General features: G+C 60.2%; 2 protein-coding genes across 5 annotated transcripts in view; both read left to right on the top strand.

The window, feature by feature from the left end:
* TBC1D10A (TBC1 domain family member 10A) overlaps positions 1-7,034 on the top strand; it is a 30,413-nt gene extending 23,379 nt beyond the window's left edge. The window contains exons 4-9 of the mRNA XM_004481370.5: positions 3,230-3,336; positions 3,970-4,084; positions 4,159-4,224; positions 4,922-5,111; positions 5,212-5,366; positions 6,217-7,034. Coding sequence (XP_004481427.1) covers positions 3,230-3,336; positions 3,970-4,084; positions 4,159-4,224; positions 4,922-5,111; positions 5,212-5,366; positions 6,217-6,663 — 1,080 coding nt within the window. The 3' untranslated portion in view covers positions 6,664-7,034. The remainder of the gene's footprint in view (positions 1-3,229; positions 3,337-3,969; positions 4,085-4,158; positions 4,225-4,921; positions 5,112-5,211; positions 5,367-6,216) is intronic.
* Positions 7,035-9,401: 2,367 nt separating this feature from the next.
* CASTOR1 (cytosolic arginine sensor for mTORC1 subunit 1) lies at positions 9,402-13,903 on the top strand. Of its 4 annotated transcripts, none has more exons than XM_071209884.1 (9): positions 9,402-9,594; positions 10,255-10,325; positions 11,445-11,638; positions 11,725-11,857; positions 12,108-12,234; positions 12,664-12,777; positions 12,935-13,017; positions 13,105-13,199; positions 13,303-13,903. In XM_071209884.1, the coding sequence occupies exons 2-9, from the start codon at positions 10,301-10,303 to the stop codon at positions 13,369-13,371; spliced, it is 840 nt and encodes a 279-aa protein (XP_071065985.1). In that variant the 5' UTR covers positions 9,402-9,594; positions 10,255-10,300; the 3' UTR covers positions 13,372-13,903. The 4 variants fall into 4 exon arrangements, with proteins under 4 accessions (XP_071065985.1, XP_004481429.2, XP_004481428.2 ...); XM_004481372.4 differs by having other exon boundaries at positions 9,402-9,680; positions 12,111-12,234; XM_004481371.4 differs by having other exon boundaries at positions 9,402-9,680.
* The last annotated feature ends 6,571 nt before the right edge of the window (positions 13,904-20,474 follow it).

Here is a 20,474-nt window from a genome sequence, read left to right as displayed (position 1 = left end):
AGTGGAATAGATAGATTCACCACCCTGCATTCCAGCTCTTTCTCCTGACAATTATTCAGGTTTGCTTTCTTGGGTTCCCAGCTCTTAGTTGTCAGGAGGGGACACTCAGACCACTTCCCTGACTGTGTTGGACCCTGTGCTCTGGGCCTCTGTGGGCTTGCCCAGCAGAACCACCAGACCCTCAGCACTTCCTGGCCTCCCATCCTCCATTCTTTCTCCTTCTTCACCGAAGCCCAGCCAGACAGGCTGCTGCGGATTAGTTCACTTGTATTGCTAATGAGTGAGTCTTCAGCCCTGGGGGTTGCAGAGCCAAACTTCTATTTTCAGGATCAGAGCTAGTCAGTGGCCAGCAGCGATGCCTTTTCTGCTGCCCCCTTCCCCATGGCTGACCAGGGCCATTCACTGGGCCTCTTGGTGCCCACTTGGGCTGGGCAGCTCTTCCAGCCTGCTCCCCTAGGGACCTATGGAATATAATTGGCTTTTCTGGGGTTGCTCCAGCCTACCGGGCCAATCTTGCCACAGGCATCAGGATTTCTTCAGACCCTTAGGACTGGAGACAGGCAGACAGACAGAGCCGCCAGCCCCCAGCTATTTGTTGACATACGTCATGTTTCAGTGAACACTCCTGCCAAACCCATTTTCTGAGAGGGGTGTGTTAGGGCAAAGCAGGGCAGCCTGGAGTTTCTGCTGTTGACCTAGGGTAAGGGAGAGCTGTTTGCTGACATTATTTAGCTGGGGGGTGGGTGTGGGTATGGCAAGCAGGCTGGTGGGCATCTGGCTGGGTGATTAGACTGTCCTGCAGAACATCAACAACAGGCCCCATTTGAGTGACCTCTTAACTCCAGAGTCACCTTCTGTCAGTGGCTACATCTCCCCCATTTCAGGGGGCTGCCATATGAATGGAAGGGCAGGGTCAGGGGTGGGGGCCCCACCCAGGTCTATATCTTAACGCCACATGCTGATTCATGCTGACATCATATTTTCCCTCCTTGTTATCCCTCCCTCAGGCTACCAGACACAGGCATGAGGGCCAGGAGCTTGGGTGGAATGCCAGGCCCCAAGCCAGTTTAGCATACTCAAGCCCACCCTCAGTGTGAAAAGAGTGTGCTGCATGTGTGTGGAGTGGTGCCTACAGAGAGGAACTGGCCACCACTGCTGGGTCCTGAAAGTTGCTGCTGGGGGAGGCAGATTTGCTCTGAAAGCCTTTCTAGTTGGGAAGCACTGCATGCACTGAAGCTCAGTGGGAGTCCCTGCACAGGCCTTTAGGAGCACACCTGGGAAGAACTGTCTGGGGGTGACCTGGGAACCTGACAATGATGTGAGCCCAGAGGCACAGATACATTGAAGGGACTTTTTCCCATGCTTTTTCCCATCAGGCTTCCTGTTCATCGCCATAGACCTAGACAGCCAATCCCAAGCCTTAGGAGTCAGGCAGGTTCTGCAGCCCGGGGTGGCTCCATCTTTTCCTGTACTTGCTGTTTCTTCCTTCATCGTTGTGCAGGGCAAGACCTTCTTGGTCATTTTCTTACCTAGTTTTCTTCTCTGACTTTCCCTGATGATGGTGCCAGCACCTCTCAGGCTTTCACCAAGGCTGCAGGCCCAGACAAGTGACTGCAGTCACTGGTTTGTCTGTCAGCAGCACATACCTCCATCAATTCCCAGAGCCCTTTCTCCCTGCAGCTTGTCAGGTGCCCCTTATCATCAACCTACGGGTGGTTGAGCACCCCCCTTGGGCTGCCGAGGTACCAGTCCTTAGGACTAGAACTGACTTTTTGAGTTCTTAGGTTCCTACCTCATAGGAACCACCAGGAGATTGTGGGGCCCTCCTCCCTTTTCCAACAGAAGCAAATCTTCCTTGTGATCAGGCAGTACCTAGCCCTGGGCCTGATTTGGGAGGTGCACAGGACTTCTACAGGCTCCCACCTTGAAGGTGTGCAGGGCTCTTGAACTTGAACACCCAGCCTCTTCTGTTGTGTGTGGGCTCAAGGGTTTTCTTTGGAGGCTGCCTGGCCCCTCCCAAAAGCCTCTCCCTCCAGGAGCACTCTGTCAGCTTTTCCCTCCATTCTTAATCTCTTTGGTCAAATACGCTAGTATTTTTTAGTTGAATTCTGGGATATTCCTACTGCAAGGGCATAAAATGGAAAGGAGCTTGTATGAAGTCACTGATGTGTTTGCTGAGAACCTGGCCCTCTTCCTGAAAGCCCTTGATGCTGCCCCACCCTGTAGTTAACTTGTACTTAGCCTGCTGCTCTGCTCAGCCCTCTAAGTTGGGTTTTTGGTTTTACTTTTTTTTTCTGTTTGTTTTTTTTTTAATTGAAGTATGAATTTACATAGAGTAAAATGCACAGATTATAATTGTGTAGTTCAGTGAGTATTGGCAAGTAGCACAAAACCATGTAACCAACACTTAAATCAGCATTGTAATAGCTTTTTTACTTTTAATAAGTAGTACTCATGGTGAAATACTCATGTAAGTTCGAAGAAAAGAGTTGTTGAAACCCTAGCACCCAGAGATGGACATGAGGTTAATGGTTTGACAGATGTTCTTCCAAACAGCACTCTGTGCAGCTCACTCACACACACACACCTTCCTAAATAGGTGACAATAGGTCAGTGCCCCTGCTATTGCCAGCTGCATGGGTGAGGAGGTGGGTAACTGAGGAGTTGGGATTGAGGACCTTGGAGTCAGATCTGGCGTCCACTGCCAGCTCCCCCAGTTTTCTATTCTTAAAACCTTGGGCAAATGAATTTTCTTTGACCATTTCCTCTCTGTGCAAATAGTATAATGATAGGTCTTTGAGGGCCGAGGACTCAGTGAGACCCAGATTGCTCTGGACTTACCTCAGCACCTGGCTTAGTGCTGAGGTAGCATGAGCTGGCTCTGGCTTTGAGGAGCAGCCTTCCATCTGAAAGGGGTACATAGTGCATCAAGAGGGTCCTGAGGGAAATGCCAGAGGTCATTTCCAGCTGCAGCTGAGATGGGCACGCTGGCCCCAGGGGTCTTCCTGGAGCCAAGATCACCCCTCACTCGGGTTTCCCAGAGCCCTTCCCGCCTGCCCCTTTGCCCCTGCCCAGGCTTGCTTACCTGTCCTTAGGAAGTCTGGGTCCCAGGATGGGATCAGATGGGCCTTGCCCCTGGTGGGGGTCTCCTCTAATACCTGGAGCAGTGTGTCCTGCCAAGAATGGACCCCAGCCCTCCCCAGCCCCTAATGTATGCCCTTGCTTCCAGGAGCTAGATATGTCCCCTGGGGACCCCAAGTGGCTGGATGTGATTGAACGTGACCTGCACCGGCAGTTCCCTTTCCACGAGATGTTTGTGTCCCGGGGGGGCCATGGGTGAGTAGACTGGGAACTTGTGGGCTGGCTGAGGGCTCTGAGCAGAGGGCTTCAGGGTACAGAGGAGGTAAAATGACTTTGGGGTATCTTGAGGGGCCCAGAACCTGGGTGCCCAAAACTCCATTATTACGTTTCCCCTCTTTAGTTTGAGGCTGGTGGGTCCTCTTGGTGTTTCCTTTTGCCTCTGGAGCAATTTCATCGTTTACTCCCCAGAGCTTTCCCAGCCTGGTCCTCTTTGGAACAGGTTTTGGTGGGGAGGAAGAGGGTTAATGGAGTTGGGTGAGTGGAGAGATGAAGGAGGGCAGTGTGGCTGGTAAGGGGACCAAGACAGTCAACTGCGACAGTGAGAAGCCCATACATTCAGCCCGCCCAAAACACAGGGCATCCTTCCTGGCCATGCCCCCTGCTTCTTTTTTAACCTCTGCCCTCACCTGTCCAATGGGGGCACCTGTGTCCCTGTGATCACAGCCAGCTGCTGCAGCGAGAGACCAACCCCTTGGTGCCTGTGAGAAGGTCACCTCCCCTCTCCAGGGAGGTACAGATTCTGAGATAAACCTGGCCAGTGGGGCACAAGTGAGGGCAGTGAGTGGCAGAGTCTTACCTGTCACCCCTCCCCGCTTGGTCTCTCCACAGCCAGCAGGACCTGTTCCGTGTGCTGAAGGCCTACACGCTGTACCGACCCGAGGAGGGCTACTGCCAGGCCCAAGCGCCCATTGCCGCCGTGCTGCTCATGCACATGCCTGCTGAGGTACCACAAGGCCCCTGGGCGGGCGGGTGGGGAGCACCCAACAGCAAGGCCTCACCTGTGTCTCTCACCCACAGCAAGCCTTCTGGTGCCTTGTGCAGATCTGTGAGAAGTACCTGCCTGGCTATTACAGCGAGAAACTGGTGAGTGTTTGCCTGGCCCAGGACTTGCACCAGGCTGGACACCCTCTAGCCTTCTCCACAGGCCCTTTTCTCCACAGCCACTCCTGTCCCAGGTGAAAACCTTCCCAGCCTTGTGTCACTTTCAGGCTGAAGTCCTAAGGCCTTCCAGGGTCGGGGCTCCCAGGCTCCAGCTTCGTCGGTTCCACACTCTCCTTCATCTCTGCCTCCGGTCACTCTGGCCACACAGGCAAGATTGCAGTTCCTCCCGCACACCAAGCTCCCAAGTTCCTTCCTGCCTCTAGGCCTTGGCATGGGCTGTTTCCTCTGCCTGGAACCTCCTTTTCCCCCTCCTCCTCCTTACCCTGATAACTCCACCTTTCCCTCGACTTTCAGTCCTCAGGGAGCTTCCCCTTGACCCCTGGCTGGGACCCTCCAGCACATGCTTGCCCAGCAGCGTTCCTGGTCTTGCCTTGTTCTGGGCACTTAGCCCTGTTCTCTCCCCACCCCCAGTCTCTCTGCTCATGTGATTCATGTGTGCCTTTCCCATTTCCATGGGTGGGGGGAGGGCAACTGTGTCTTTGTTGCTCATCCTAGTGTTCCCAGCATCCAGCAGGAGGCGGGCACACTGCAGGCAAGCAGTGAAAGCCAGAGGCATGAACAGCCCTTGCCCTGGCTGCTATGGCTCATGGTCACAGCCTGTGGCCTCTCTGTCCCCCAGGAGGCGATCCAGCTGGATGGGGAGATCCTTTTCTCACTGCTGCAGAAAGTGTCGCCCATGGCCCACAAGCACCTCAGCCGACAGAAGATCGACCCGCTGCTCTACATGACGGAGTGGTTCATGTGTGCCTTCGCCCGCACCTTGCCCTGGAGCTCCGTGCTGCGTGTCTGGGACATGTTTTTCTGTGAAGGTACCAGGCTGGGCTAGAGGGGAGCATCCCTGCCTCCATCTCAACCCACAGTGGGAAGCCTGTTTTCAGCCTTGTGCTCATCCACTTACCCATCCTGCAGGAGTCAAGATCATCTTCCGGGTGGGGCTGGTGCTGCTGAAGCATGCGCTGGGATCTCCTGAGAAGCTCAAGGCCTGCCAGGGCCAATATGAGACGATCGAACGGCTGCGGAGCCTCAGCCCCAAGATCATGCAGGAGGCCTTCCTGGTCCAGGAGGTGTGGCCCATACCTTTCCCTCCCCAGGGAGTGGGGGGAGGGAGGCGGTGCTTTGGGGAAGCCTGGCAACCCTCTGCCTCTTAGAGCAGGTCACCCATGCCAGGAATGGTGCTTGCCATCTGTCTGAATGAGGAGAGGGGTATGGAGAGGCCAAGAAAGTAGTGGGTGGTTTTTCTGAACCTCCTGGGAGTGAAGGAAAGGAGGCTGTGGCCTGCAGTCCCCATCTTCCTCCCTGGAACCACACTCAAGCATTGACCTGTTCTTTAGTTTGTGGGTTTTGTCCCTCAGGGGCTGCAATGAGGGAGATAACAGCTGTGTGGCTGGCTTCTCTGTGAGGCCAGGGCCAGGCTGGGCAGAGCTGACCTCATGTGTGGGGCAGAGACAGAAAAGCAGCCTCACATTTTTGCACTCATCTCTCCCAACAGCTGGTGAGAGCTGTGGCATTATCAGGGGCACGACTGCAAAGTGATGCCCCCAAAGTCACCCAGCCAGAGGTGGTAGAGCTGGAATTTGAGCCTTGGTGGCCAGCCTGATCTGGACAGTAAAGGGGACATGTTGGCAGAGAGCAGGTGTGTTTTGGCTGAGCCCTTACCCTGCCGGTCCCATGGAGTCAGACAATGGAGTCACGAGTTGGGCACCATTCTCTTCTGCCACAGTGGGTCTCGAGTTCCTGCTTACCTGGCCCTCAGCTCTGGGACTTGTGACAACTGCAGGGAGCAGAACCCATCCTTCCTGGGGTCAGCCTTAGTGGCAAGGGCTGGGAATGCTGAGAGAGAGCCCAGGCTCAGGTGGGGAGGCAGAGGGGAAGATTCTCCTCCCTGGTGACCACCTGCCTGTCCTTGCCTCACAGGTGGTGGAGTTGCCCGTGACCGAGCGCCAAATTGAGCGGGAGCACCTCATCCAGCTGCGGCGCTGGCAGGAGACACGTGGTGAGCTGCAGTGCTGCTCTCTGCCCAGGCTGCATGGTGCCAAGGCCATCTTGGAGGCGGAGCCAGGCCCCCGGCCGGCCCTGCAGCCCTCACCGTCCATTCGCCTGCCCCTGGATGCCCCCCTCCCTGGCTCCAAAACCAAGCCCAAGCCTCTCAAGCAGGTCCAGAAGGAGCAGCAGAAGCAGGCAAAGGCAAGTGGGAAGCTGAACAAGCCCCCTGCCCCAAATGAAGCCGAGGTGGTGGCTGCTGCAGGAGATGCATGTCCCCCACAGGACGTGCCCCCAAAGGACCTGCCCCCCCAGGACTTGGCCCACCACTGCTCCCAGGAGAGCCTGACGTCCCAGGAGAGTGAGGACACCTACTTGTAACCCTGCAGCCTGGCCTCCAGGGCGGGGTCTCCTCACACTTACACAGTTCATGGACCGGCACTCCGGGACCTGCCCACCAGGACCTGCCCACCCTCGGAGGCCCAACCTCCCAGCTGCTGGGTCGCATGGAGTCTGGCTGGCCCAGCACAGAGGCTGCCTGAGCCTTGTTATTTATTTTCTCCAGAGTAGAGCTCGGGATGGTCCAGGGCAGACATAAGTAAGGGCTGAGTGGGTGAGGCCTACTCAGCCCTCTCCTCCTGGGGGATGCTGGCGCCCTGGCTTGAGGGGAAATGGTGGGCTGAAGGGTGGGGTCCTCTTTGTGTAAAATAGGAACATGGTTTTGTACAGAAATAAACAGGCTTGTATAGAGAGCTGGTGTGCAGCTACTGGGAGGGGGTACCAGCCTGCTGCCCAGCATCTCCACCGCACACCCTACAGAGCTCACTTCTAGTCTAGCACCAGGGCTTCTATGACAGGCACCTTTGCCACAGGAGGTGCAAGTCCAGGGCCAGCCCCCGATCTTGGGCCCCATAACCTCCCACCCCATCCCCTTGGTCCCTGACTACCGGCTGCCATGGATGAGGGGCATGGGGGCTGGAATGCAGGCTGGGGCAGAACAGGGCCAGCTCCCCAGCCATGGTCCCTTCCCATCACCGAGAGGGAGGGGCCACCTTAAGGAGACACCTTCACGTTCTTTCTCTTCTAAGGCCTGGCCTTGCTATTGCAGGCGCCAGTCAGGTTCTGAGTACTTGCTCTGAGCCAGGCACCGGTGCCAGGAGGAGTACATGCATGTCCTCACATGCTCAGGCCAGGCCTCCATCAGGGCAGGGGACTGAGGGGACAAGTCTGGGTCCTTGATGAAAAGTTCAGGTCCCATTAATGGAGCACCCACCATGTGCCAGGCTGGACAGGTTGGGTCACATGCCTGAATGGTTTCTCCTCACTGTAGCTTTTTCAGGTAAGTTAGTATTATCCCCATTTTACACACTAGGAAGCAGGATTTGAGTGGGAAGGGAACCTTCCCCCATGGAGGGAAGCAGGGCCAAATTTGCACTCAGAGCCCCTCCATTGCCTCTTCTGACCAGGGTCCTAGGTGACCTGCCTCGGCTGCTGGCCCAGGCAGTCACAGCAGTCACAACCTGATGATTGCTGAGGGTGAGGGTGAGGGCAGGGTGTCCCTGGGAGAGGTCTCCCTTCTGCTGAGGAAGCAGCTTTTCCAGTCGAACAATAGCAGTTGTTCCTGGCCATCGACCAGACTGGGCCTGGCGGTGGCTGGGAGGGAGCTGGAAAAGGAAGGGTAGTGGCTCTCTGGGAGCTTTCAGGCATCACAGGACCTTGAGGCTGGAATATCTGGTTCTGGTACAGCCAGGGATACTGAGGCCTAGGGAAGTCAAAGGTCACACAGGTCTATCAGGGCAGGCCACCCACTGCCTCCCACTCCTCACCCCTGTGGTTCCCCACGCCATCTGTACCTGCCTTTGATGAGATGGGGGCTTCCCAGCCTTTGAGCAACACCCCTCCTCCCCTCAGCCCTCCAGGGGACAGGCCAGGATATGGCAGCTGCACAGTGTTCCACAGGAACTGGCTGTTCTGCTGAGTCTGGGGAGGGAGAGCTTAGCTCTGCTTCCATCTGCCTACACTGGAGGCGCCAGAGGCCTGCTCAGGCCCGCTGAGCCCTAGTCAGGCCTGAGGCCTGTTTTAACCTACTTGGTTCAAAGCCTTTTTAGGGTGATTCTGAGACTGCTCAGACCTGAGGCCTGAGGATGCTCAGCCCTGTCCCAAGGCCAGCCTAGGCATGCTGATGCCTGCTCAGCTTGGGGTCTTAGCTCTGAGGTGTGAGCAGAACCCAGTCCTAAGGTTGAAATGAGTCCAGGTTGGCCCTAACAAGCCTCAGATCTGTGGCAGCTTAGGGCCTCCTTGGACCTGACGCCAGTTTAGATGTGCTCCGGCCAGCTGGGCTCTGCTAATGAGCACAGGCTTTGGGAAACCTTAGCAGGGCTCAGGTCTCAGACCTGGTGCTCAGTGAGCCTGACCCCTGAAGCCTGAGCGTTGGCCATTGCTGGCCCCACACTTGTGGACTTGGTTCATCTTAAGGGGCCTCAAGCCTTAGGCCTGGGTCACTTTCAACCCCCTACCCCATAGCATGTTGCTCGGACAGGTGGCTGGGGACCCTGATGGGGAACATTCTGCTCTGAAAGTTGGGTGGGAGGAGCAGGTGTGGGGGTCTCCCAGGTAAGACCAGATTTCTCCTTGTCAGCCCATTCACCAGGCTCAGAAAGTAGGAAGGGTTATTTATCAGCAACGATCCTGAGCAACCCTTGCAGGGGGGACGAGGGACTTCTGTCACGCCCATCCGGGAGAAAGACGACCCAGAAGATTTTTGGAGGGAGTCAGGGGGTCACCCCCTTGTCCTTCCACGTCCCAGACGAACCCCGGTTTGCCTCAGTAACTTCAGCCATAAGCTTCATTTTCAGGCTCGAAGGGTAGAACAACCCCAAGCCCCAGACGCTCTCCTCCTCGACCAGGCTGGCGCCCAGCGGAAAGGGCGGAGCCCGGGAAGGGAGCGCGGCAGGGGCGGGGTCTGGAGGGCGCGGCGGTGGGGTGAGCCAGCGCGCCCCGGGCCGAAGGCAAGGGGCGGGGCCAGCGGGGTGGGGCCTGGCGGGCTGGAAACAGCCGGGCGGCCGCCGGCGTGCGGGGGCGTGGCCGCCGTGGATAGGACTCGCGGCCTGCGGGGCGGGGCCGCCGGGGAGCGGGGCTGGCCGAGTCCGCGGCGCAGCGGGCGGCGTGGAAGTTGCGGCGCAGCGGCTCTCTTAAGCCCCTCGGCGCTGCCTCCGCCGCCCCTCCCCAGATCCCGGGCGCTGCCTGGGTCTGGCTGGCGGCGGGGTGGGATCCGCGCCGGCCGTGATGGAGTTGCACATCCTAGAGCACCGGGTACGCGTGCTGAGCCTTGCCCGTCCCGGTCTCTGGCTCTACACCCACCCGCTCATCAAGCTGCTGTTCCTGCCCCGCCGCAGCCGGTGCGCACCTGGGTTCCGGGGCTCATTTCGGGGCGGAGGGGCTTTGCTCTCGCTCCGAGCCAGGGTCAGGGGCATTAGGATCGCCGCGGGGCGGGCGGGAGCAGGCGGAGAGAGCCCTCCCTCCCCGGCCGCCATCCGGAGTGGGCCTACCCTCCCCGGACCGCCGCCTATCCGGCCACGCGAGGCCCCCTGCCAGGGCCAGTCATGGCGCAAACAGCCCGTGGTGGGCAGTGCTTAACTCCGGTGGGGTCAAATGGGGAGCTTCTTCCAGGCACCTCCTGTCAGGTCCCAGGGCCGACCCCCTTCCCCGGGGGCTGCCTCCTGGACCAGAGCCTCTCCTTCCTCCTGGAATGAGGGCGGGGGCAGTGAGTGAAGCTGCCGGGGAGGAGGTCCTGGGGACACCGCGGCGTACAACAGTATGCGACCGCGAGATGGCGCCCACACCCAATGCCCTGGCAAGGAAACTGAGGCGGGAGGGGGACGCCCGGTGGTGGTCTGTTCAGGGCGGATAGAGCCAAGTCCACCTGAAGCTCGCCACTCCAGCCTGAAGGCGCCCCCCCCACCCCCCAACCAGGTGCAAGTTCTTCAGCCTGACTGAGACCCCCGAGGATTACACGCTCATGGTGGACGAAGAGGGCTTCAAAGGTGGGGCTGGGCTGGGGAGGGGGGACACGGGAAGAGGCTCGTGGCACTCCCCTCATTGCAGGGTTCTAAATGGGAGCTGGGGCCTTGAAGGCAGATGGAGCTGAGTTCGAATTTGGCCTCACCACTCACCTCACCGGCTGTGTGCCCCCTGAGCACGTCATTTCCCTTCTCTGAGCCTGTTTCCTGTTATGTAAAATAGGTATAGTTATGGTTCTGGGCTTTCTAAACTAGACCGAGTCAGGGGCACTTAGCAGCCTCAGCCCAGCAGCAGCAGCAGTGGGGCCTCAGTTACCATTCTGGGCAAGAATCTGGGGTTACCGCATACTGCAGCTGTTATAATCCCTCTCCTGGACTTCTCCCTGGTGCACGTCGCCCCCTACCCCCCGGGTCTGAGAACTCCAGGAGCCTGAGGGTTGGGGAAGGAATGCTGGAGCAGGCAGCCAGCCCAGGGCGGGTCCTGGGGGCCTCTTGACTGTGCTTGGGCAATCAGCAGCCTGGCTGGCCCGGCCCCTGCTCTGGACTGGCTGCCAGCCTGGTCCCTCCCAGGGCTCTGGAGCTGATGTCTGGCTCCCACTCTTGCCTGCCTGGCCCATCTTCACAGGCTTGGAATCTCTTCGGGCGAGCCAACTGGAACTTTGCCCATCTTCCACTGCTATGCTTCAGGCCTTAGTTTCCCTGATTGTAATGCTAGAAGTCGGGGTCTGCTGAGGGGCGAGGGCTTTTCCTGGGTCATCTTGAGCTGCTGGTGCCCCCTGGTGGTGCCAGGTAGCGTAAAGGCTCTGCTAAGCTACAGAACACCCCCTTTCACAGCTGAAGAAACTGAGGCACAGAGAGGTTAAATCTCTAGTCTCAGGTCACACAGCAAGTAAATGGTGAAGCTTGGATTTGAACCCAGGTCCATCTGAATCTGGAGCTCTGATTTTAACTGGGAAGCTCTAATCTCCAGTAGACCAGCACCTGAAATACTTCTCAGTCATAGCACATATACAGATCTCCAAAGCAGAACTTGGGCAGCAGGGGCAGCCCCAGTCTCCAGACCTGCGCTTACCTTGGCAGGGCTCTCCAAGGCACGGACAGGGAAACTGAGGCCCTGACTGGGCATGTGCCCCCTGCCCGCAGAGCTGCCCCCATCTGAATTCCTACAAGTAGCTGAAGCCACCTGGCTAGTACTGAACGTCTCGTCTCACAGCAATGCAGCCACAGCAGTGCAGGCCGCTGGGGTCACCAAGATCGCCCGCTCGGTCATCGCGCCGCTGGCCGAGCACCATGTGTCCGTGCTAATGCTGTCCACTTACCAGACGGACTTCATCCTGGTAAGTTTCCCACAGGTGCCAGCGGAGGGCAGGGTGGGCGTGGGTGCCCAGGGACCCCCGTGATGTGCCACCTCCCTGCGGCCCAGGTACGGGAGCAGGACCTGTCCGTGGTGATCCACACGCTGGCCCAGGAGTTCGACATTTATCGTGAGGTGGGCGGGGAGCCCATGCCTGTAGCCCGGGATGATTCCAGCAATGGCTTTCCCCGTGCCCAGCATGGTGAGGGCTTGAGGGTTGCCCCCTCCCACCCAAACCCTTCCGGGACCCCTTCCCTTGTGCACGTGGGTCTCTGGGCCTGGGGAGACCAGCAGACACTGTCTGCCTCACCAGATGGGGATACTGAGGCCCGGGGAATCCAGGCCTGTGTCTGGAAAGCATGACTCCGCGCCAGGCCCGGCCCCTCCCTGGTTGGCCACCAGGGGGCGCGCGAGCCCACTGACACCTGCTGGCTGCTGCTTGGCGTCCCCAGCAGGGCCCAGCCCCACGGTGCATCCCGTCCAGAGCCCCCAGAACCGCTTCTGCGTCCTCACGCTGGACCCCGAGACCCTGCCGGCCATCGCCACCACACTCATCGACGTCCTCTTCTATTCACACAGGTGGGCCCCCAGCCGCCTCCCCGCCTCTGTCCTCACACCACTGCTCCCAGGCTCCGCCTTCCGTCCGCCGCGCCACAACGTGCTGCGGCTCTGGGCTCAGTTCTGTGTGGTGGGATTCCAGCGGCCCGTGACACCCAAGCAGCCTCATTGAGGTTTAAGGGAGCCCCGTAGCTGGAGCCCTCTCCCACTGTGACATCAGGGCCCCTGGGGTCCTTTGTCTTTGGCACACGCCGGGCTCGTCGTCCACCCCCACGTGCACCTGAACCTTTTGGAGATCAGGGCTGTAGCGAGGAGAACAAAGTAGCCCAGACACAGGAGGGCCTGCTCAGGGCCACCTGGTGCCAGCCCCTTCCCGGGACGTGGGCTTGGGAGGGGTCAGGAGCAGGCTGGGTGCCCTGCGGAGCCCCTGAGCCTCCTGTCCCTCCCCAGTGCCCCCAAGGAGGCAGCCTCTGGCGGCCCCGAGCCCAGCTCCATCCCCTTCTTTGCCTTCTCCCTCATTGAGGGTTATATCTCCATCGTCATGGACGCTGAGACACAGAAAAAGTATGTGACCCCCACCCCTGGGTGGGCCACAGACCCAGGGAGGGGGGGCGGAGGCGGGGCACTGGACTCTGAAGTCACCAGACTGACCTGCCCCAGGGGCTCAGAGTGGCCAGGGAGGGGCCGGGGTGCCCTGCCCATCACCCGCCTGCCTCCGCAGGTTCCCGAGCGACCTCCTGCTGACCAGCTCCTCGGGGGAGCTCTGGAGGATGGTCCGCATCGGCGGACAGCCCCTGGGCTTCGGTGAGGGCCGCTCCGGGCGCGTGGAGGGGTTGGGAAGGGCCCGTGGGGGGAGCCGGGCGACTCACGGACGCCCCCCCCACCCCGCAGATGAATGCGGGATCGTGGCCCAGATCGCGGGCCCCCTGGCGGCGGCCGACATCTCCGCCTATTACATCAGCACCTTCAACTTCGACCACGCCCTGGTGAGCACCCGGGGCTGGGGGTGGGGTGCGGGCGTGCGGGGAAGCACGGGAAGCCCCGGCCAGCCCCAGCCCTGACCCCTCCCTCCCGCCCACCTGCCTGCAGGTACCTGAGGACGGGATCGGCAGCGTCATCGAGATCCTCCAGCGACGGCAGGAGGGCCTGGGCTCGTGAGCCCCGCGGGGAGCAGGGCAGCCTGTGCTGCCCCCACCACCACCCCGCCACCCCCAGGCTTCCGGGGGCTTCTCTAAGCTATTTCCTTAATTAAGCTCTGGGACGAGTTCCCCCCAACCCCCATTCCGAGCGGGGGCGGGGCCCCGCGGTCCACGCCCTGCGCCTGCGCGCTCACGCGGACACGTGTGCGCCCCCGCACGTGGCGTGGGCAGGGGCTGGACCGCGCGCCCGCCCCCGCCGGGGAACACGGTGCTCGGGGCTCCCGCCTGGAAGCCCCCAACCATTATCACTACCCTCGGCCTCGGGGTCCGCACAGCCCCTGCCCGAGGCCCGCCCCGCCCCCGTCTCAGGCCCACGGGCCTGCTGCACCTCCGGGCTCCAGGTCTCCCTTCTGCCCCTGGCCGGAGGGCTGCCCTCCCGCCAGGCGACTTCCGGCAGCGCTGCCTCCGCCTGGAGCCTCGAAGGAGAGGGTTTTTACAGCTCGCTGCCTCTTCTTTTGTATCGACTTGTTAATAAAGGACTTTGTAACGACCGGGCTGGTGGCCTTCCTTGGGGCTCCTCCTCGGGGTTGGACCGCGCCTGGCCCCACTCGGCCCTCAGCGCAGCTCCAGTGAGATACCATCGCCCTCTTCCAGACGAGGAGCCCAAGCCTGGAGAGGTGAGACGGCTCAACCCGGGTGGCGCAGTGAGTGTAAGAATCCCGTCCTCCGAAGCCCGGGCTCATCTTTCATTCCCTGCTGCTGCCTCTGGAATAACCCAGAAGGTTCTGAACATGGGCAGGGCCTCCCCGACCCTCCTGCCTGGGAGGGGCTCCCCTGGCCCCCACTGCCACCCTGAGCATGGCTCGCCTCTGCGCAGCCCCCTCGAGAAGGGCCGGAGAGCATCTTTCTTCCAGACCGCCGCCTGCTTTCTTTTGGGCTGCCGCCCGAGTTCTGGCGGTCGCCTCCCAGACAGCCATCCCTGTTGGTCAAGAGGTCATCCGTTCTCGCCGCCGGTCCCTCCAGGGGTGGTGGCGGCAAGGGGCCCAACCAGCCGGGGTGAGGTGGGGGAGAGCAGGACGGGTCGAGGCCGCTCTGCCCTGGATGGCGGTGCCCCTGGGCTCCCATTGCCTCCCAGCTCCGCCAGGCCGGGATTCTGCTGTGACCCGGTGAGGCCCCCACAGAGGGGCTGGGGAGGTTATCGGCTCCCTTCAGCCCAGACCCGCCCGTCCCGGGAAGGGAAGAAGGGTGTGACTTCGGCGTACTGGGAGGTGGTGGTGGCTCCCCAGAAAAGCCGGGACAGGGGCCAGCCTCTGGCAGCCTGCCCGCCCTGCCCGAGAGCCTGGCGCCGGGGCCTCGGGCTGCAGATCCCAGGGGCTGAGAGCGGAGCCCTGGCCCGGGTGAGTGAGCCACAGGAAACCTGGGACCCTGGGCCAGCATCCCCCCCGCCCTGGCCTCGGTTTCCCCATATGCATGGATTCCTTGCCCTGGAGGTGTCTCAGGCGTAGCCAGGGTGGGGGGATATCCTGGGTTTGAGGTAGGGGTTTCAGAACTGGGATTCTCGGAGCCGCCTGACCTGTAGCGAGGGAGCTCCTGGCCCACGGCAGGGGGGCTCTGTCCATCTGTCTGTCTGCCTGGTTTGGATGTTCCCGTCATTCTCGAGGCTGGCACACCCCTGTGGGCTGGTCTGACTTGCCTGTGGGCACGGGCGTGTCTATGTGGAGGGGCTTTGAGCCCCCAGGGCATTGGGGTCCCTGGGCCCCTCTCGGCCTTCAGCAGGTGGGGGTGGGGTCGGGGTGGCGACCTGCTCTGGGAGTGTCAGGGAGGCCCACCCAGGGACCCTCAGCTGAGAAGGGGAGCGTCAGGCCAGTGACCCTGAACCTCACCCGTGGCCGGTGCCCTGGCTCCGGTCAGGCAGGTGGCCTCTGACCTGTCCCAAGTGAGGAAGGGGCTCAGGGCAGCCCCTCCACGTCCCACCCTTTGCCCTGGAGGATCCCGGGGTAAAGGAAGTCATCGTGGTCCGCCCGGCACTGGGGTGGGGGGCACCCGCTGGCCTCAGCCACACCCTCGACCTCCAGGCCCCGGAGGCCCCTGGCTGCTGGTCACGTCGGCACAGCCCCACTGAGTCTGGAGATGCTCGTCCTCATCGAGACGGGCTCCCGGGAGGGGATGGCGGTCTCAGCCCTCTGACCCCCAGCCCCGCGGCCGGCGGGAGGGGACAGAAGATGAGGAAAGCTCGGGCGGGGGAGCCGGCTGCTCGCTCGCCCCCGTCTGACTCTTACGCCGACCCAGAGCAAGTGCCCCGTAAGTCCTCAAAGACACGAGCAGAAACGAGCAGAAACGGGAGGTTTGAAGTCCCCATCCCATCCCTGCCCGACTTGCCCACTTGCCCCAAAGCTGAGGAGGGAGAATAAATCGGAAGAAACTGCGATCTCTTGATGTCCCTCCCAGCTCCAGGGTCCTGCCTGGTGGTAAGGCCCCAGTAGGATGCTGGAGAGCAGCGGCGGGCCGAGCTCACTGTACGCGCCTCCCTCCTGTGCCTCAGTGTCCTTATCTGTCACGCGAGGGTGGTCGTGCTCTGTGAATTCATGGATTCAACACACACTTACTGTATCATCCCCACTTGCCGGGGGGATACAGAGCAGAGAGATGCAAAGTGACTCACCCAAGGTCACACAGCATAGCAGGAGCAGAACTCACAAAAGAAGGCTAACTGTGCCCACAAGGACCTGGGGAGTTGCCCTGGGGGAAGGGACTCGAGCTGAACCCTGAGGGACAGGGACGATTTTGCAAGATCTCTCGCCACCTCAGCCGCAGCCGTCTGCGTCTGTGGCCGGGTGTCTGCTGCCAGTGGCAACGGGTGCGTGGGCTGGCACGCGAGGCCGGGCCCTGGCTCTTCCCTGACCCCGGGCTGGGCGGGGTGGGTCTTTTGGGCAGTGGCCATGGTGTGTGTGTCTCACTTTGCCAGGCAGCCACAGCTGCCTGATTCCGGTGGACACACCTACCGCTGGGGTCTCCGTGCACAGAACTTGCAGACGCAGAGGCCACTGTGTATGCATCTTCTGCAGGGGAATTCGTTTTGGCAGCAAAGTGTGTATGTGTGTTTGTGGTTGTGTACTGGTCCCTGAATTTGTCTCTGCACTTGTACCTGTGAGCGTGTGGCTGGCGTGTGCATCTGGGCGTGTGCGTGTACACACGTGAGCACGCGGAGCTCTGTGTCGCTGTGTGTCTGGTTTTGTACCGGGGCCGTGTGTGCGTGTGTGTGCATCTGCACCCTTCATGTTTCCGCGTCCACTCTCCTTGCCTGGACTCACAGCCCCCACCCTACCTCTCCCTGATCAGGGGTCTGCTGGGGGTCAGTTGGCTCCTGCCCCTGTCACCTGCCCCAGTCCTCGCCCCAGGGCCCAGCTCCTAGAAGGCCCAGCTCCCCTGCAGTCCGGCCGGGAGTGGTGGGCCGTGCTGGCGCACCCGCCAGCCCCCACTGCCCTGGTCCACTGGGCTGGCCCAGCCGCAGCCGCTCCAGTTCTCCTTCTTCCTCTCCGCCCACTCCTTCCCCTCTCCCTCCTCTGCTGCTGCAGCCTGCCCCCTGCCTTCTGCCCTACTGGGTGCAGAGCTCCTCAGTCGGGAGCCCCCCACCCCCCCACCTCCCACCAGGACCCAGAGAACTCCCCGCTCTCGTTCCCAGCCCAGCACCCTGCTCTCCCCAGGATCCTGAGCCCAGTTCCTCAGCCTGCGTTGCTGCCCTAACCATGTCTGTCTCAGTTTCCCTGCCTCAGTTTCCCTCCCATCACAAGTGAGTTTTCCCCAGCACACTAGCATGACCCTTCCCTCCCCGATTACTCGTTTTCACACACACCCCCCATCTGCTTGCACCAACTTGCCCGATGGCCCTGCCACTGGGTGCCTCAGCCTATGCTTGCTCTCCTCCAGAGCTGGATGCCTCTCCTCCGCAGCTGCCAGGCCCCGCCCTGAGCCGCACTCTCTGGCCATTTTCATTGAATTTAGCCCTTTCTACATCTGCAAATAAGACCTTCTGGGGAAGCGGATGTGGCTCAACAGATAGGGTGTCTGCCTACCGTATAGGAGGTCCAAGGGTTTGACACCCAGGGCCTCCTGGCTCGTGTGGTGAGCTGGCCCGCATGCAGTGCTGCTGCGTGAAGGAGTGCCGGCCCACGCAGGGATGTCCCCGCCTTAGGGCGCCCCCCGCACAAGGAGTGGCCCTGTGCAAAGACAGCCACCCCACGCGAAACCGCAGCCCACCCAGGAGTGGCGCCGCACACATGGAGAACTGACGCAGCAAGACGACGCAACAAAGAGAGACACAGATTCCTGTGCCGCCTGATGAGAATACAGGCGGACACAGAAGAACACAGTGAATGGACCCAGCAGACAGCAGGAGGGCAGGAAGAAATAAATAAACCTTAAAAAAAAGCTGGGCCCTGGGGCGAGGACTGGTGCAGGTGACAGGGGCAGGAGCCAACCGACCCCCAGCAGACCCCTGATCGGGAAGAGGTAGGGTGGGGGCTGTGAGTCCAGGCAAGGAGAGTGGACGCGGAAACAGGGAGGGCGCAGACGCACACACACGGGCACACAGCCCCGGTACAAAACCAGACACAGTTGGAAGGAAGGCCCCTCACACTGGCCTCCTCGTAGCCCTCCTCGCAGCCCTCCTGCCCTGTCAGTTTTCCCAGGGTCGCCGTGTTTTTAAGCTCTGCCTTCCAGACTGCGGAGGTGCCCAGTATTTGCATCTAAAGCCGTGTCGTTCCACTTTCAGCAAGAATTGACCCTTCCATGCCCTGTGAAGGGCTGATGTGGCTTCCCCTGGCCAGTCCCCATGGCATGTTTGAACGGTCAGCAGTAGGTGCTTGGACAGAGCAGGTGTTGCTGACCTTTTCTCTCCTTGGTACAGCAAGATGTGTTCATTTTTCTCACCTCAAGTTGAACGCCCAGGGTTGCCCACAGCCTTCTCTTCTGAGAGAGGAAGAAGGCAACTCTTCCATAGTCCTCGGCATGGGAAAAGGAGTAATTTCTTAGGGGGCTGTGCCCAGCACCCCTGCAAGTGCCTGTACTTCAAGCTTCCCACTGAGATGAGCACTGTCATTTGTAGATAGCCCCACTGGGACCCTGGCCTGGTCCCCTCGTGTTCCTCCAGTCCCCCTCTGTTGAGCACAGCCCGTGCAGAGGGCTCTGAACAACAGCCAGCCCAGGAGAAGGCTCTGTGCCCGTCCTCCTTCCTCCTCCCAGCACTCCTGCCTGCGTCTTCACATTCTGCAGGACTCCGGATTCCCAGCCGCCAGTGCCAGGAAACCAGCTCAACGAGCGAAGAAGAGACTCATGCCGCGGCCCGCGTGGCTGGGACGTGCCAGGTGGCAGGAGCTGGTGGCAGGCAGGGTCAAGGGGTTCAGGGAGACGGCTCGGCGCTCCCACCAGCTGTGCCGACCTCGTTCTCGTGCCCGCGGCAGGCCCCCAACCCCCATCCTGTGCACGTGGGGCAGGTGGCATCGTGCCAGCCCCGAAACCCCAGCAAAGAGAGGGAGGCACGTGTCTCAGTTCTGGCGTCATGCTGGGGATTGACTCGCGCGTCCTCCAGAGAGCATGCGTTCAGGTCTTAACCTCTGGTGGGTGGAGAGAGGACCTACCTACCTTTGCAGGTGTTATCAGCTGAAGTGTAGTCAAACTAAAGGGCGCTGAGCTTAAGCCAAGAAGGCTGCAGCCCCTAGGAGCGGAAGACTTTTTGGACGCAGTCCGTCAGAAGTCCGGAGAAAGAGAGGGAGATCACGACGAGACGGGAGGTCGAGACCTTGATTTTGGATTTCTCGCCTCCGACTCCGTGAGATAATAAATTCATGTTCTTTAGACGATGTGTCCCAGGAGCCCTGGCAAGCTAAGATTCTGCTCAGGATGGAGGTGCCTTGCTAATGCCCAGCCAGAGGCCCCCAAAAGGCCCCCTGGGTAGGGCACCCGCTCTTGTGACCCGAGTGAGAAATGCGCAGCTCCACCAGTGTGCCTTCCAGACCGAAGGCTGTGTGTGCGCGTGTGAGTTCACCCTGCAAAACTCGGATCTGGAAGCGGGTTATTCACAGCAAGCTCCCCCGGCGGCAGGCCCCGTCTTTCTCGCTGGTTCATCCCCTAGCTTGATGCTTGGCACAGAGGGGTGCTTGAGCAGAGGCTGAACGAGGGAATGGAGGGTGAGAGGCCACCGTAAAATTTCTTTCTTTTTTCCTCCCTTTCTTTTTTTCTCCTCCCCCTCCCCCGCCCTGCTGTTTTCTGCTGTCTGTGTCCATTCGCTGTGTGATCTTCTGGGTCTGTTTCTCTTTTTGTCTTCTCTTCTAGTTTTCCTCCTCTAGGATTCAGCAGGATTCGGTCCTGGGGGCTTCCGATGAGGAGAGAGGTTCCCTGTCACTTGCGCCACCTCAGTTCCTGGTTTCCGCTGTGTCTCGCCTTGACCGTCCCCTTCGTCTCTCTTTTGTTGCATCATCGCCTTTCTGCGTGGCTTGCGGCACGGGCCCTGGCTCGCCGCGCAGGCTCACCTTTACCAGGAGGCCCCGGGATCGAACCTGGGTCCTGCCATAGGGTAGACGGGAGCCCAATCGCTTGAGCCCCATCGACGTCCCTTTTCTTTATCTTTCTTTCTTTTTTTTGCCTGTTTTTGCACACTCTAGGACTGTCCCCTCCCATTTCCAGGGGACTGTCAGGTGCCACGTATGTAGAATTCATTCTGCAATGAATGCTTTAAAGGAAGCAGGAGAAATGCTTGGGCTTTTCTTTTTTTTCTTTTGTTTGGTTCGTTTACCAGGAAAGTGTTGAAATCTGCAGAGCGCAGAAGAGCAGATTTTCAATTTGCTTTTTTAAAAGTAACATAAAGGAAAAAGTCAGCATCTTTCCAAGTGACACTTCCTGGAAAGCCTCTCATCTGCTGCCGGGTATGGTGAATGAGAGAATTCGGATCTGCTCGGGGCAAGAGGCTCAGGACAATGCACGGGAAGGCTCTGGGGGTATTCGGCTCCCACCCAGGGGCAGGCGGGAGTCGGCCTAGCCTTCTAGAAGGCTGGCTGCAGGCTCTCCAGGTACGGGGGTGGGGACACGTTTAGGTCATCCAGCCTGGGGCCACAGCCCACCCTTCCC

Source organism: Dasypus novemcinctus, chromosome 19, assembly GCF_030445035.2.
Source record: "Dasypus novemcinctus isolate mDasNov1 chromosome 19, mDasNov1.1.hap2, whole genome shotgun sequence".
In the NCBI taxonomy this organism is placed as follows: domain Eukaryota; kingdom Metazoa; phylum Chordata; class Mammalia; order Cingulata; family Dasypodidae; genus Dasypus; species Dasypus novemcinctus.
The sequence above is the reverse complement of the archived record's forward strand: the minus strand, read 5'-3'. Positions and strand labels throughout refer to the sequence as shown.